A 15,828-nucleotide genomic window follows, 5' to 3' on the forward strand; every position below is an offset into this window, starting at 1 on the left:
GCCGGCCTCTGTGGAGACTCTCCCTCGATGCCCTGCACTGCATAAAAATAGCAGGAAAAACAGATGTCTTGTTACTCTATATACATGCAAACATTTAGGGTCAATACATTTTCTGTTTTTTGAAAGAAAGTAATTGATTTATTTAGCAAAGGTGTGTTAAATTGATCAAAAGCAATAAAGAATTTGATAATGTTATAAAAGCTTTCTATTTCAACTAAATTTTAAAAAAGAGCGAGAAATCGATCATTTTATTCATCATACATTAAAGTGATGAATAGTGAGTGAAGACATTTAAAATTTCAAAAGATTTAATAAATGCTTTAACGAATTTAATAAATACATTTGATAAATGCAAATAAATGCTTTTCATAATAATTAGAAATGTATCAGTAATTGTAGATTTTTGAAAGATCAATGAAGTAATGATGAAATTCTGCTTTGCACCACAGGAATAAATGACATTTTATAATGTATTAAAATAGAAAACTTTTTTTTATGTTATAATATTTCACGATATTTCTGTTTTTATTTTGATCAAATATTTACAGCCTCGATGAGCAGAAGAGATTTATTTCAAAATCATTAATTATTGTAATATTTCCAAACTTTTGGCAGGTACTTTAACAAAAAAAAATCTATTAATGTTTATTATACTATATTATATATTAATAATTATTATCATGATTATTAAATGCTATGTATTATTACAATATAAGATATATATTTTAATGCGATAATTTTTTTTAAATTATAACTGCCGGGGGAGTGGCTTGGGGTGTGATCAGTTTTTCCTGCATTTTTTTTTTTTTTTTTTCTGTAGCTGATCACATGCCTGGTAATTCCAGTTTCTTGTTTGGAAATTACATCTTGCTTCTCAAATATAAGAAATTAAGCAGCTGTCAAGCAGTTGTGGGAAATATTCTTAAAAGTCACATTTGCAGTACGCACACTTTATATTTAATGCATTGCAACAGTGACAGCAGTCGACTTATACAGCGGTCACTGGCACACATTTAAGCACTGTTTAATATAAATCAGTTTTCAAGACCCCTAGCTTTCAGGGGCCCATTGACTCATGGCATAATCCATCCTTGGCTGTTTCTATTTTGTAATTCAGTGGTCAGTAATGATACAAGTACATAAATAAATAATGTGTTTCAATTGGAAAATGATTTATGAAATGATATTTCCTGTATGATATTCATTTAGCAAGATGAATCAGAGTCTTGCTTTTTAATGCGAGTGAGATTGTGTGTATGTGTGGCCCTGCTGAGAGAGCCATCTCCTTTCTCAGAAAATGGCTGCGAAAACATCCATCAATTACTGTTTGTGCTTAAGAGAAAGAAAACATATCTGACTGTTGTCTGGGGCTGTGCCCCTGCTCTCTCAGCTCTCCTGAAGTGCTGTGTGTATGTGTGTGTGTGTGTGTTTGTCGTCCCTCTGACTTTCATCTCTCTCTAGACCCTTCGTAGTTCTGGACACATGCCACAAACTGCCCAATTAGCCCAGATCCCGAGCTCTACAGCGAGGCCTTCTCTTAAAAAAAATGATTCTGTCCTCATGGAACAGCCCAGGGCCAATGTTCTTGCTCTAAGCAAACCAAACCCGTCTTTAACAAGCTCTTAAACACAGCAGGACTTTGCAGATTTGTCTCCCACCATTTCTGTGTACTACAGAGTAATAGGATTTTTCCAGCCCCTCATTTGGTGCATTTATGAGGTCTTGTGATTGGGAAGCAATCGAATGTTAAGGACTCATGGCATTTCACCTCGGCTTCCCTGTTTACTTTTGATTTTCACTTGGAAGCAAAACTTGAGAAGTTATTTCTAGTCTTTGCTGCTCATTTCTAATTACAGCACTTTGAAATCACCAGCAAGAATCCTCAAAAAGTGAATGGGAAATCTGCTATTCTGTTTCACAAGACGGTAAATGAGCCAAATGCAGTGATCAAGGTCTCTTGAGCAGCTATGAGCTCAGTCTCAGGATACGAGATAGGCCTTTTGGCAGGGGCCGTGGAAGAGATTATTATTATTGTTGTGGATTCCTTCGGCTGCCAAGCTCTTGTATTTATGTCTTTCAGGTGTGTGAATGGCATTCTGTGTAAATGCAGCACGTGGACAGACCTGTAAAAAGAGGGTTTGGCAGGGGAGATCAGTCTCATGGTGACAGCATTCATCACAGATGCTGTTTACTCGGCTTCTAATGCTGGAATGTTGAAGTTCAACGTGGCAGCCAAGTGACTGATATGTTTTCGAGCAGACGAAATGTCATTAGTCTGTTTTAATGCAGCTCACTGTTGCTTTTCCCAGAAGTCCGCTTACAATATTAGTCAAGGTTTCTTGCACCAAAAACAAAATCATTTCATTTTTCATGACATTTTATTTCTACCCTGATCGTTAGAATTAAAGGCTGTTTTTGCTACTGTACTTTTAGACGTGCATGTTGTAGAAAAGACCTTGAAAACATATAATAATAATAATAATAATAATAATAATAATTCTATTATTAACAAATAGTAGAAACTGTAATCTGATTATGAGCATTTTAAAAGGTAATATCATTTAAAAGGACTACATTTTTGAATTGCTTACTACCCAGCATTGAAAATTATATTATTCTATATAGATACTTATAGACTATAGACTTTGTGACTATATACATTTCTGTTTTTAATAAATTGCTAACTAATAATACATTCAAAATCGAATGTATTTACAAAATCTGCTCCACTTTTCAGCAATATTACATGCCGCATTAAATCATGCTGCTTTAGATTTGCTTACTTTATATTGGACCAAGAGGTCAATCTATGATTGACCATACAAATTTGCAGGTCAGAGATCTCCAAACTTGAACTTTATTAATTTTATTATAATTTTTTAAAATTCAATTTCATTCTTTTATTTTTTCAGCATGAAATGCAATTTGCAGCCCATTTTACTTTCACAATCAGAAGTCAAACAGGATATTTAACAGAAAATGTTTTATATTTGTAATGTAAAAGATTGTATTATAAAAATCTCATTTTGACTGTCGTTTTTAATACTATGACAGTCTCTGTATGACTTTTTGCAGCTTAGTTTCACTAAACTGACTTTGCATTGTGACTGTATGTCTATATATATTAAACCTTTATATATAAAACAAGCAAGAAAATCCTCTTTTCCAAGTGTACCCATCTAAGCAGTGAATAACCAGCACCAAAAGTGTGACGTAGTTGTAAATCTCCTATCACCTGTGTTTATGTCTTCCACCAGATCCGGTACATCTCTCAAACGCAGGGCTTGCCAGCAGAGTATCTGTTAAGCGCAGGGACGAAAACAACCAGGTTTTTCAACAGAGACCCTGACTCCACCTATCCTCTATGGAGACTGAAGGTAAACTCCCTGTTTCTCTTTCTCACTTCCTTAATTAGTCTCACTTGGCTCGCATATAATATGCAGCGACAATGTTTTTTCTCTCTCTCTCTCTCTCTCTCATTCCCTCACTCTCTAAACTAAGTTAAATTGACGCATCCACTACACCCTGTAAACAGACCAAGAGGCTAATGTGAGCTAAATGGGTTTTGTGTGAGAGGACTTGGCAACCAGAGCGACGTGGGATAAATCCTGCTTAACGTCCCGTTCTTATTCTTCCCTCTTTCATTCTTCCGTCCCTTTCTGCTCTGTTTCTCTCCACATTCCCCCATCCTTACTGCGCCGGTGGCTGGTTGCCCATAGTCAATAGAGTTTCTCTCTAGATTAACTTTTGGTGAACTTTGCAAAGCTTCACATGGGGAAACTTTGATATTATTGAACCGCAATGCAACTCCAAGATGCATTCCTAACCCCCCATATATATGATACAGATCCAATAAAACTAGAAAAACGTGTCCTCCTACATAGTCAATACCCCTTAAACTTCTTGGCCCTCGATGCTTGTGTCTTGGACTGTAGAAATACTCAACCCAATGTCAAGTACTTCCCAGAGATAAGGTTTTATCTTTCATAGTTCAGGAATCTTAATGGAGTTTTCAGTTATGTTCCGTTTAAGCGTCAACTTTGCCTCGATGTTTCAATAAAAAAACCGAAACATAGTGTTGACTTAAAATTAATATGGATAGCATAGCCCAAATAATTTGGACTTGAAAGGGATTGAGAAATATTTAAGTTTATATTGAAATCTCTGACTTGATTACAAATTTGGTATTTTTGCAAATTTGAGCACAGTTTGAGAAGTTGAGATCTCTTCTATAGGAAACACATTTGAGATTCTTTTCAGGAGAAAATTAAAAGAAGCAGAACTCTTTAGCTGCATATGTCTCATGAATGAGATTTAATTTGTGAGTTTTCTTTACTGTGGGTTTCATTCCAAATTTCTTTACTTTTCCCAATTGATTTTAAATGTTTCATGATGTTCCTCCAAGTGATAGTCCATCCAAAAATGAAACGTCTCTCATCATTTACTCATTCATGTTGTTTCAAACCTCTATGCAATTCTTTCTTTTACTTAAAAGAAGATCTTTTGAATAATGTTGATAACCAGTTTCAACTTCCATTGTATGGACAAAAAAAAGAACTATTTGGTTACCAACATTCAGCAAAATATCTTCTTTCGTGTTCCACAGAAGAAAGAAAGTCATACAGATTTAAATCAACATGAGAGTTGAGTAAATGAAGTTTCATTTGTGGAAGAACTCTCTTGGCTTATTCCTGATGTTGAAAGAGCTTCTCCAGTGTTTTATAATTTTTTTTCAAGTGGAGCCATCTTGAAAGATGAATCAGGATAGTGCTGACAGTATTCCTGTTTGTTTTTGCAGACACCTGAGGACCATGAGTCAGAGACGGGGATCAAATCTAAAGAAGCTCGCAAGTACATCTTCAACTGCCTGGATGATATGGCACAGGTAGGAGTTTCGTACCTTTGTTCGCACCACAAAACCTGCTTCAGCTTCAACAGGAGCAGAAATCTGGCTCATGGCTAATAATAACCTCCCTCACCCTCAAAAATGTTTTGTCTCCAACTCTGTGTGGCAAGTTTCCAGTAATATTCACACCTCTGTTACGCAGAAAACGTTGATGTTATGTAACTTAGAGCATGACTTAAAAGCACAATGTTGCATGGGAACCTTATTCCCCTTGGAGCTATTCAGTGATAAGACACATGACTTATGACCTTTTGCCTTCTGCGAGTTATTGAAATCAGCACGCCTCATCACTGGCCGGTCGTCAGATGTCTGGATGGGCCGGGTCACACGTTTGCCAACAATGACGCAAACCTCAATTTGGATTTTTCCCATAAGAACGGACTCCATCCCAGTTCATCAGATAAAAATGGCTGATCTAATTCACAGCGAATTCAGATGAATTCATGGAAATATACTTATGCTTGGATACACTTAATCTATAATGTATCCATGCTCTTGTCTTTCACATGCTCTTGTCTTGTTTTACAAGAATTACATCAGAGCCTCATTTTCAGGTCAGATCCTCTGGTGTTAAAATCTAAGAACTGTCTTGTTCTGTAGTCCAGTTTACTGCACTGGCTAGTACACGTATTGTAGTACACCATAAACTTCATTAACATAAAAGAATGAAAAAGTATTATTTTCAATACGATAAGGAGTATCTTTGATAAGCTGGAAGGTACAAGGCAGAAAAAAAAACATTGATAATCAAACAAAACAGAAACAATGTGAAAATAAACAAAATAATAATGATAATAATAATAATGTAATTATTATAATATGTATTATTATTATTATTATTATTAGCAATCAAATAAAAAATTAGTTATGAGAATAAAATGAGTTTTTATTTATTTCATAATAAATCATAAAAAAAATTGATAAGCAAACAAACAATGTGAAAATAAAATAATAATAATAATAATAATAATATAATTATTGGAATATGTATTATTATTATTATTATTATTAATTAGCAATCAAACAAAAATTAGTTGTGAATAAAAAATGACTAACAATATATTAATAATAATTATTATAAAATAATAATAATATTATTATTAACAATAATTTATATTTATTATCATTATTATTATTGTTAATTAGTTTGATTTCAAATGGTTGTCGTCATTAATATTATTATTATTAATGAAAATAATAAATAATAATAATAAAAATAAACAATGTGAAAATAAATAAATGAATAAGAACAATTATTATTATTATTAATGTCATTATTTGAAATCAAACAAATTAGTATTAATCATTAAATATACAAAAATCCGATACAAAATGTACAAACAAACAAGCGAATCAATCAATCAATCAATCAATAAATAAATAAGCCACCTTCACTCAACAGTTATAGTTTAGACACTAAAGAAATCTAAAAACTCTCTCTGTGAGTGTGTGTGTGTGTGTTTTCTCAGTTTCCACTGTTGCAGCACTGTCAGTTTGTATGTGGAACATCTGCACAGCTGTCTCATGATATGTACCTGTCTTTAAATTGTTGCACTCAGAGATACAGCACTTGTGTATTCAAGCGATTTAAATACAACAGTCAGATGTGAAATGGAGAGCAAGAAGAATGATTGTTCTCGGTGTCATCACCTTCAAGAGACAGTTCACTAAGTGCGCGTGCATAACTGTTTTTGCAAGATTTGTGCACGGTAGCTATGCAGTCACTCCCCTCACTTGCAGTTAGTTCATCTTCTACATCCTGAATGATTATTTTTCCTCGCGTGTCAAAGATTATTTCTTTATCGTGCAGTAGTGTGATGGAAAACAGAGAGAGAGACAGAGCAGGACTAAAATAGCATGCATAAAAGAGGACTATGATTTGCGCTGGTGACTGGCGGTTTATCTGATAGCTCGGGGAGGTTAGGCCACAGATAAACAGCATGGCAGTATGAAAAATGCGTTAGCCATCTCTGACAGGGATTCCCAATAAAATAAAATAAAAAAAGCTCTGCTGCATTGCTTTTAACCTCTGGCAAAATATCCTATCAGCATGGTTAATAAAAGCATGGTTCTTTAAATACAGGCACTTTTATGTCCCAGGGGTTGATTTTCATTTACAAATTTTAACCCTTTTTTTTTTTTTTTTTTAATCAATTTTTTAAACTTTTTTTTTTCTATTTTTTGTTTGCTTTTTAAAAAAAAAATTTTAGTAAATATTTTGTTATATTTGCATCTCTTCACATATATTGTATATACAGATTATATTATTATATTATGATTATTTATATATATATATATATATATATATATATATATATATATATATATATATATATATATATATATAATATAATATAATATAATTTTTTTTTCTATTATATATTACAGGTTACCTTTTTAATATGACCTTAATAAAAATATATATATTTATTAATAAATTAGAAATTATATATACAAAACTTTATTATTTTTTCATTAATAAATTTTCATTAATTCATTAGTGTCATTAATATAATCTTAAAAACTTTTTCCATGCATGTTTAATTTATGTATGCTTCTTTAATATCCCTTTGTATATACTGATATTATATTATATTATATTATGTTTTTCTATTATATATTACAGGTCACTGTATTTATCTGTAATATAAAGGTCATATTTAAAGTCCTTTTCCATGTCTGTTTAATTTATATTTGCTTCTTTTCATATGTTCATTTGTATATACTAGTATAATATAATATCATACAATATAATATTATATATATTTTTTAACATTTATTTTACTTTTTGTTTTTTTTCCACGTACTCAGACAGACGGGAATATCTGGCCTGGCATCTGAAGCATTCCTAAGTGAATATCTGTAAATGTGAGGGCAAATATTTGGGAATATCAGAAAGGTTACCGCTGTCCTCTGAGAACGCGCACACTTTTTGACTGACAGACCTGTGTATATTAATAGAGTTGTACACGTCAAGCACTGCGGGAGTTATTCACACACAAATACTCGCATGTATTATTTACAAAAGCTGTAAGATGTAAGTTGGATCAGAAGATACAGCTGACAGATTCCATCATTTGGGAACACCCAGGCTCGCGTTCAACATGCATTCGGCTGCTAAGGATGATTTATTCTGCAATTATGGTTGCTAATTTACCCTGCCGCCTATGATCATGGATTATCACTGTCCAGTGCATATACAAATATGAACTTTTTAAAATTTGCATTAAAGCATTACAGCATTAAACTTTTTTTTTTTTTTTTTTACAATTTCTGTGCTAATTGACCTTGTGATAATTATTTTTAGTATGTGAAATTCTATGGAATTCTTTTGTTTTCTGAGGAATTCTTTGGGCACAGATTACATGGCGATGTGTTAATCAAAAAAAAAAAAAAGGCAAGAGCTGGTTAACCTTGTTTGAGGATCCCTAAAGTACTTGTTGGTCTCTGTACGTCAGTCAGTCTGTCTCTCACTCTCATCTTCTCTCTTTTGCTGTGTGCAGGTGAATATGACCACAGACTTGGAGGGCAGCGACATGCTGGCAGAGAAGGCAGACAGAAGGGAGTTTATTGACCTGCTGACCAAGATGCTGACCATCGACGCAGACAAGAGAATAACGCCCATAGAGACACTCAACCACCCCTTTGTCACAATGACACACTTGCTGGACTTCCCTCACAGCACACAGTCAGTTGAACTACACCAACATCAGGGTTATGTAGTTTTATCAAATCATGTTTAGATCGCTGACCATGTCTTTTTTTCTTGCAGTGTCAAATCCTGCTTCCAGAACATGGAGATTTGCAAGCGTCGGGTGAACATGTACGATACAGTCAATCAGAGCAAGACGCCCTTTATAACACATGTAGCCCCCAGCACCTCCACCAATCTCACCATGACCTTCAACAACCAGCTTAACACTGTGCATAGCCAGGTCAGTATCTACACACACATCTAACTAGCCACTTTCCATTATATTGTTCTTAAATAAAGTTAAACTTTTGATAGGCAAACCACAGCTCTAACCCCTATGTATGGGATTTTAGATAATATTGAGTCTTTGTAAAGTGTGAAAATAATTTCTTTGTTGTTATGTAAGTTTGTGAACAGCTGGGTCCAAATTGCTAAAAATGACCCTATAAGCTAAAATGAACAAATGAGCTTAAAAAGAAAATTAGTTAATGCACCACAATAAATCATCAAGTTAAATGTACTTGAGAATGAAGTTAACAAATATAATTAATTAAATACATTATAAGGTCATAAATATTATTATTTTAAATATTATTTAATAATATAAATATTATTCAAATATTTAAATAAATATTTGTAATTTGTAAATAGCAGTTTATAGTATATTAAACATTTACAAAAAAGTATAGAAAAAAACAATAATTTGTCTTGATTTCCAGTAAAAATGTCCTTTTAAAATGTTTTGACAAGATAAATGTATTTGAGAATGAAGATACTAAATGTAATTAAATAAATTGTCAATCATAAATAATTACATTTAACAGTTAAATGTTATTCACAGATTTTTTTACATTAAATATTAAATTAAATATATTAAATTATATTATATAATTATAATAATATTATATATTAATTATTTGTAATATGTAACTAGTAACTTTCAAATAAAAAGCTGACATTTGGGGAAAAAAATACTTTTTAAAAAAATAATTCAGAATTTAGTTTTTATTTCCCATCAAATATTATTTAAAAAAAATCCGTAAATAATAATTAAATGAATGTAATTTAATAATTTATTTTAACAATTTATTTAATAAAGAATTTATTAATTTGTTTTAATAAATTATTTTATTTAAATAAAAAAAATTAAATTAAAGGATCATAAACAATAATTTACAAAAAAAGAGTAGCTAGGTCAGAACGCACACAACACCAAGCTATAGTGACGGTAAACTTTATTTGAATTCAGTTAAAATAAAGACTCCTTAGTTCAGTTTAGATAAGTTAAGTTAAGTCGTATTGTCAAGTATGGTGACCCATACTCGAAATTGGTGCTCTGCGTTTAACCCATCCAAGTGCACACACACACAGCAGTGAGTAGTGAACAAATGCACACACACACACACACACACCGTGAACACACACCCGGAGCAGTGGGCAGCCATGCTGCGGCGCCCGGGGAGCAATTGGGGGTTCGGTGCCTTGCTCAAGGGCACCTCAGTCGTGGTATTGAGGGTGGAGAGAGCGCTGTACATTCACTCCCCCCACCTACAATCCCTGCCGGCCGGGGACTCGAACTCGCAACCTTTCGATTACGAGTCCGACTCTCTAACCATTAGGCCACGACTTCCCCCTTAAGATTCTCTTAAAGCTGCAGATTATTAATTGTATTACATGCACAGACTCATTTGCAGTGGGACAATCCAAAGAAATTAGAGTAGCATTGGCCCATTGACCACTGGCAGTATCAGATGACTTCCTACAGTGGACAGAACACTAGTCATATCATGGGCCATTTGGGCTGTGTGTGTGTGTGTGTGTGTATGCCTGAGTGTGTGTTTCCAGCCTTGCAGCCCTCTGTCACAATGTGCTGATTAACAACATGACAGCTTCTACTTCCTGCTTGGGTTGCATTTTACTACTTTGCAGCCTTAAGGATTGCACCACTTTGTTTCCTTCTCTCCTTTTGTTTCCTCCTGTTTTGCCTCAGTGCAGTTTAGCTTCACCAGGGAGCGTTTGCCTAAACTGCTGACAGAGGGCCAGGCATGAATCCCATAATGCCTTCATTTTGAGTTCTTAGATCGGCTCAAACCTTGACTTTCCCCTTCGAATAAACATGTTTAAAGTCAAAAAGTCATACGGCTGTAATGTTATAGCATTCCAGCTTCTCTCTAACAACATGAGAAGAACGTTGTGTAGGGCATTCGATGCATTTGAAGGGAAAGCTTGCGTAGCATTAGCCAGCTGTTAGGCTGAAGTGTTTATTTTGTGTGATGAATGCCATGGCGGCGTATTGATTAACTCTCTCCCCTGGTGCTCGTCGGCCTTGCTAAAAGGGGAAAATGAAAAATGAAAAGCACTGTACTGAATTCTCCCCATACAAACCTTAATGAAAAGTCTATAATTACTAGCGGTGGCATGAGATGAAACAGTATTGCTTTGGTAACAGATGAAAGTAAATAACACTAGCTTCTATTAAACAAACAGGTTTTGATGGTGCTCCAGCATTTAGGCACATCTTTTTTGTCTGTTGTATTGTTCAATTTTATCCATATCTTAGAAGAAATGACAGGCATTTACATGGAAATGCACTCGTACCATCTAGACCTATTTAGATTTGACCCTTGACCTTGTGTTTCTTGGATTTTTGTGCCTTGTCAGAGATAGTACAGGAAGACATGTTAATTTTGGAAGTTATGAACAAGCACATGAATAGGCCAGACTTAAACTTACATTTTCCAAATCGGCTCCGAAGCTCAACATATTGATGTTGGAGCATGTGCGCTGACTGCTAAGTCATGGCTCAGACCTTTTTTTCAGTTTTGAATTTGCGTATGGGAACCAGAGTAGACCAGATGCAAACCCACATTTCTTAAATTAGCACCAAGGCTCAACTTTTTGATGTCTTAGCATATGCATAGACCACTAAGCCATATCGCAGACCTTTTTTTTTTTTTTTTTAGTTTTGGAAAATCTGAATAGGCGCATAGAACCATGAATAGGTCAGACTCAAACCCATAATCCCCACATAAGCTCCAAAACTCAAAATATTGATGTTAAAGTATGTGTGCTGACCACTAAGCCATGGCACAGACCTTTTTTTAGTTTTAGAAGTCCTAAACAGGCACATGGGATCATGAATAGGCCATGAATTGTCTTGTATTGGAATGTTTTGAATTGGCACTTGGGAACAAATGCAGGCCAGAATCAAACCCTACATTTCTTATATTAGCACCAAGGCTCCACATTTTGATGTCTTAGCATGCGCGCAGACCACTAAGCTATAGCTCGGACCATTTTTTAGTTTAGCAAGTTCTGAATTGGTGAAATGAACCAGAAGCAGACCAGATTCAAACCCATGTCTTATATTAGCACCAAGGCTCAACATTTAGAATGTTTTAGTATGTATGCAGACTGCTAAGCCATAGCTCAGACCTTTTTTTTTTAGTTTTGGAAGTTCTGAATAGGGCTCATGAAACCATAAACAAGCCAAATTCAAACCCACATTTCTCATATTAGCACCAAGGCTCAACATTTTGAAAGTCTTCTGAATAGATGCATGCAACCATAAGCAGGCCAGACTCGCACTTTTCCCAATTGAGCTCTAAAACTCAAAATATTGATATTGGAGCATACACACTAAGTCATGGCTCAGATCTTCTTTTTCATTTTGAGCAGAAATCACACCCTTTCCCTTTCTCTGGCGACGTTACCGCACTCATATTTTTACTTCTGGCTATATTTTTGTCTTGTGTTTTCATTATAGAGAGAGAGTGACTATGATGGAAGGACCTGCACAATTCTTTTGAGAAGCACATTCGGTTCACCGTTCTAGATGTAGGAGAGGGAGTTCCCTCGTTCATCAAACCTCCTAGACGGCGCAAATTCCACATTGATAGATGAATAAACAGATGAATGTGCTGCAGTCAGGCCGGATTAAAAAGCACTGGAGGGGAAATCTAGTGCAGAGGCTTTGAAGAACAGATTTTCTCTCCCCTCACCAGTTAGATCTGTGTATATTTAATCATAGCTTTAGCGCAAAGAGGGATCATTATCTGCTGCTAATGAGACTGAGCAAATTCAATGAGTTGAAGGGTCCTAGCATTGATGGAGACGGTAACACAAGAGCACTGATTGAAGCTCTCTCTCCTCCTCTTTCCTTACGCTCAATAAGTCATTTTATAGAAAATGCCTGAACCCTAATGCTGTCTGCACACAATAACAGCTAATAAAGCGTTTTAGTTGAAGTTGCAGAACAGTGTTGTGGTATTCGCTCTAAGAAATTACTCGATTTTAACAGGAAACAACTTCCTGTGCTTGTTGCATGCAGTTTTCATCAGCTAACATTTTTTGTACATCCATCCTGTATATCAAGAAATATTTTAAGGAGTTTATGTTTATCGTTTGCTATTATTTGAAATTTTATCCTTCATTGTTGCTCCACCCAATCACCACACCCACTTCCTCATGCTTTTGTTTGTTTGTTCGTTTGATCCCATCGGTTCCTTTAGGCCACCAACCTGGCTCCCTCTTCCACCAGTGCCACCCTTTCCCTTACCAATCACGATGTCTCCATACTAAATTACCAATCTGCACTCTACCAGCCTTCTGCGGCCCCCATGGCTGCCGTGGCCCCCAGGACCATGAACCTCCAACCTGGTGCGCCACAGCTCTGCGCCGCCCGACCCGATCCCTTCCAGCAGGCCCTCATCGTCTGCCCACCTGGCTTCCAAGGTGAGTGCTAATTTAATTTATACAAAACCCTGGCTATTCCTGGTATATAGGTTCAGCTTAGCTGTATATTATATTTTAGGACTAGTTTACTCAAGAATTGTAATTCTGTCATTATTTACTCACCCTAAGGTCTTTTCAAACCTGTTTGCTGTTATCGTTTCTGTCTTTAAAGAATTTTTACTTATATCTTTCCATATAACATCAGTTCATAGCATCTACTTAAGGCAAATAGCATCATATTAATGGTCCATAAGACTGGTTCTGCTATATTCCAGGTCTTCTGAAGTCAGATTTATGTGATTATCAGTGATAATATTTCACAGAAACTTGCACCAAGATTCAAACAGAAAAATTTAAGTTTTAATCTGTTCATAACAGAAAGCTTTGAAATCATTCAAATGTTTGGCGTCAGTAAGATTTTATTAAATATGATAATAGAAATAATATAAATTAATGATTGTCCATTAAGGATGCATACAGTAATGACATTCATAAAATATTTATTTTTAAACTTTTCTATTGAAAAGTTTCAACTTTCTACTCCTCTAAGATTCCTGAAAAAAATCTTGGTTTTCACCAAATAAATAGAAATAAATTAAATTTTAAAATATATTAAAATAGAAAACAGTTATTTTGAATTGTAATAACATTCCACATCAGTCCTGTTTTTGGTGTAATATAATATAATATAAATTCCTGATAAAATCTTGGTTTCCACAAAGATAGGAAAATTCCAGAACAGAAATGAATTTAGTTTTAAAATATATTAAAATAATAATAAAAAATTTAATATTTCACAAAAGCCCTGTTTTTATTGTAACATAAAATGAATATTTTTGAACAGTAGTGTAGTTGTATGGGCTACTTTTATGAGACTTTTATAATGTTTCATGTGGTCATTGAGCTGTGTAAAGATTCTTTTAAAAGTCATATGCATTTGAAATGAGTAAATACTGACAGAATTTTAATTTCTGACTGAGCTATTTCATACATTTTGCCAAATAATTGTGTTTCCTTGTTATTTCTTCCCAGGTTTGCAAGCTTCACCCTCCAAACACACTGGCTACTCTGTGCGGATGGAGAATGCAGTTCCCATAGTAACACAGGCCCCCGGTGCCCAACCTCTACAGATCCAGCCGGGCCTTCTGACACAGGTATAGCCAGACATTGCCCCCATTGCCATAGCAATACAAAGCCACATTTCCTAAACTAATTACACCCCTCAGCCTTTCCCAAAATCTCAATTACATCCGAGTTTGGCTCCAACGAAGAGCAATTAGCATGACCTACTTTGTTTTAATGATATAAGTATAATTCACTTTCCCTTCGACAAAATTGAGAAGACACTCTCATTTCATGGCCAGTAGATTAATTGAAGCGGGGTTGGATTTATCTGCTGTAGTAACTGGAGTGACCTGGACTTTTCCCACTGGAGATTTTACCCCACTGATGGTTTGCTTTCCTGCTTCCACTAAGGTCCAGGCAACTGTGCTTCTTTCCTGACGTTAGATGAAGTCATGCTTTGATGAGCAAGACTGAGGTTGGCTTTAAATGAGGTCTTTGGATGCTAACGCAAGGCAGGGCCCAGACGACTTTTAAATTTGAGACAGGGTGGCGAGGTTCAGAGGCATTTAGCTAATTTGTAATTTGTCCACAACATTTTTCGGTTTTGCTGAGCTGAGCTCTTGTTACTCTACTGCTTAAAGGAAAGGTTCAGCCAAAAATTAAAATTATTTACTCGCATTCATGTTGTTCCAAACCTGTATGACTGACTGACTTCTGTGAAACATAAAAAGTGAAATTTTAAACAATATTCTGTTTACACTTTTCAGTTTAATGAAAGTGAATGAGGACTGTGGCTGTGAAGCTCCAAAATGACAAATGAAACATCATAAAAGTATCAAAAATGAGTCCATATGACTCCGATTCTGAATCTTCTGAAGCATTGTGTGAGGAATAGACCAAAATTTTGGTTGATTTTTAATGTCTTGATATCCATTATAGCATGTTTATGAGAGAATCAGCAATATTTACGCAAAGAATGAAAGAATCATTCTCTTGAATCAAATCAATGAATCAATTGATCCGGTTCACAAAATCAGTCTGAATGATTCATTCACAAATCGAAGTTCAAATCTGACCGGAATGAGTCTTGACTTGAAATATGAACTATTGAGTCATATGCACCACTTTTACAATATTTTTGCAATCTGTTTGAAGTTTGAAAGCTCCGGTCTTCATTCATCTTTATTCCACTGAAGAAACAAAGTCATACTATTATGAAACAACACTGTGGTGAGTAAATGATGAGTGTGTGTAGTATTTCTTTTAATGAAGTCATAAAGCTAGACTGGATGTTGTTGTTTTTTTCAAAATCGTTTAGTTAATTGTATTTCGTCTGAAGAATTTTTCAGTATTGCTGAGCTTTGCTTGTGTTGGTGTTTCATGACTCTACCCTACTGCTTAAGTACTGTAATGCATCTTTATTGTTCCT

General features: G+C 34.7%; 1 protein-coding gene across 1 annotated transcript in view; it reads left to right on the forward strand.

Annotated features, from left to right (window-relative positions):
- Positions 1–15,828, forward strand: part of LOC306842715 (homeodomain-interacting protein kinase 2-like) — a 98,029-nt gene that overhangs the window by 70,668 nt on the left and 11,533 nt on the right. The window contains exons 4-9 of the mRNA XM_079373735.1: positions 3,258–3,377; positions 4,799–4,885; positions 8,410–8,594; positions 8,679–8,841; positions 13,112–13,334; positions 14,367–14,488. Coding sequence (XP_079229861.1) covers positions 3,258–3,377; positions 4,799–4,885; positions 8,410–8,594; positions 8,679–8,841; positions 13,112–13,334; positions 14,367–14,488 — 900 coding nt within the window. The remainder of the gene's footprint in view (positions 1–3,257; positions 3,378–4,798; positions 4,886–8,409; positions 8,595–8,678; positions 8,842–13,111; positions 13,335–14,366; positions 14,489–15,828) is intronic.

This window comes from Barbus barbus (assembly GCF_936440315.1).
Source record: "Barbus barbus genome assembly, chromosome: 23".
Taxonomy (NCBI): Eukaryota; Metazoa; Chordata; class Actinopteri; order Cypriniformes; family Cyprinidae; genus Barbus; species Barbus barbus.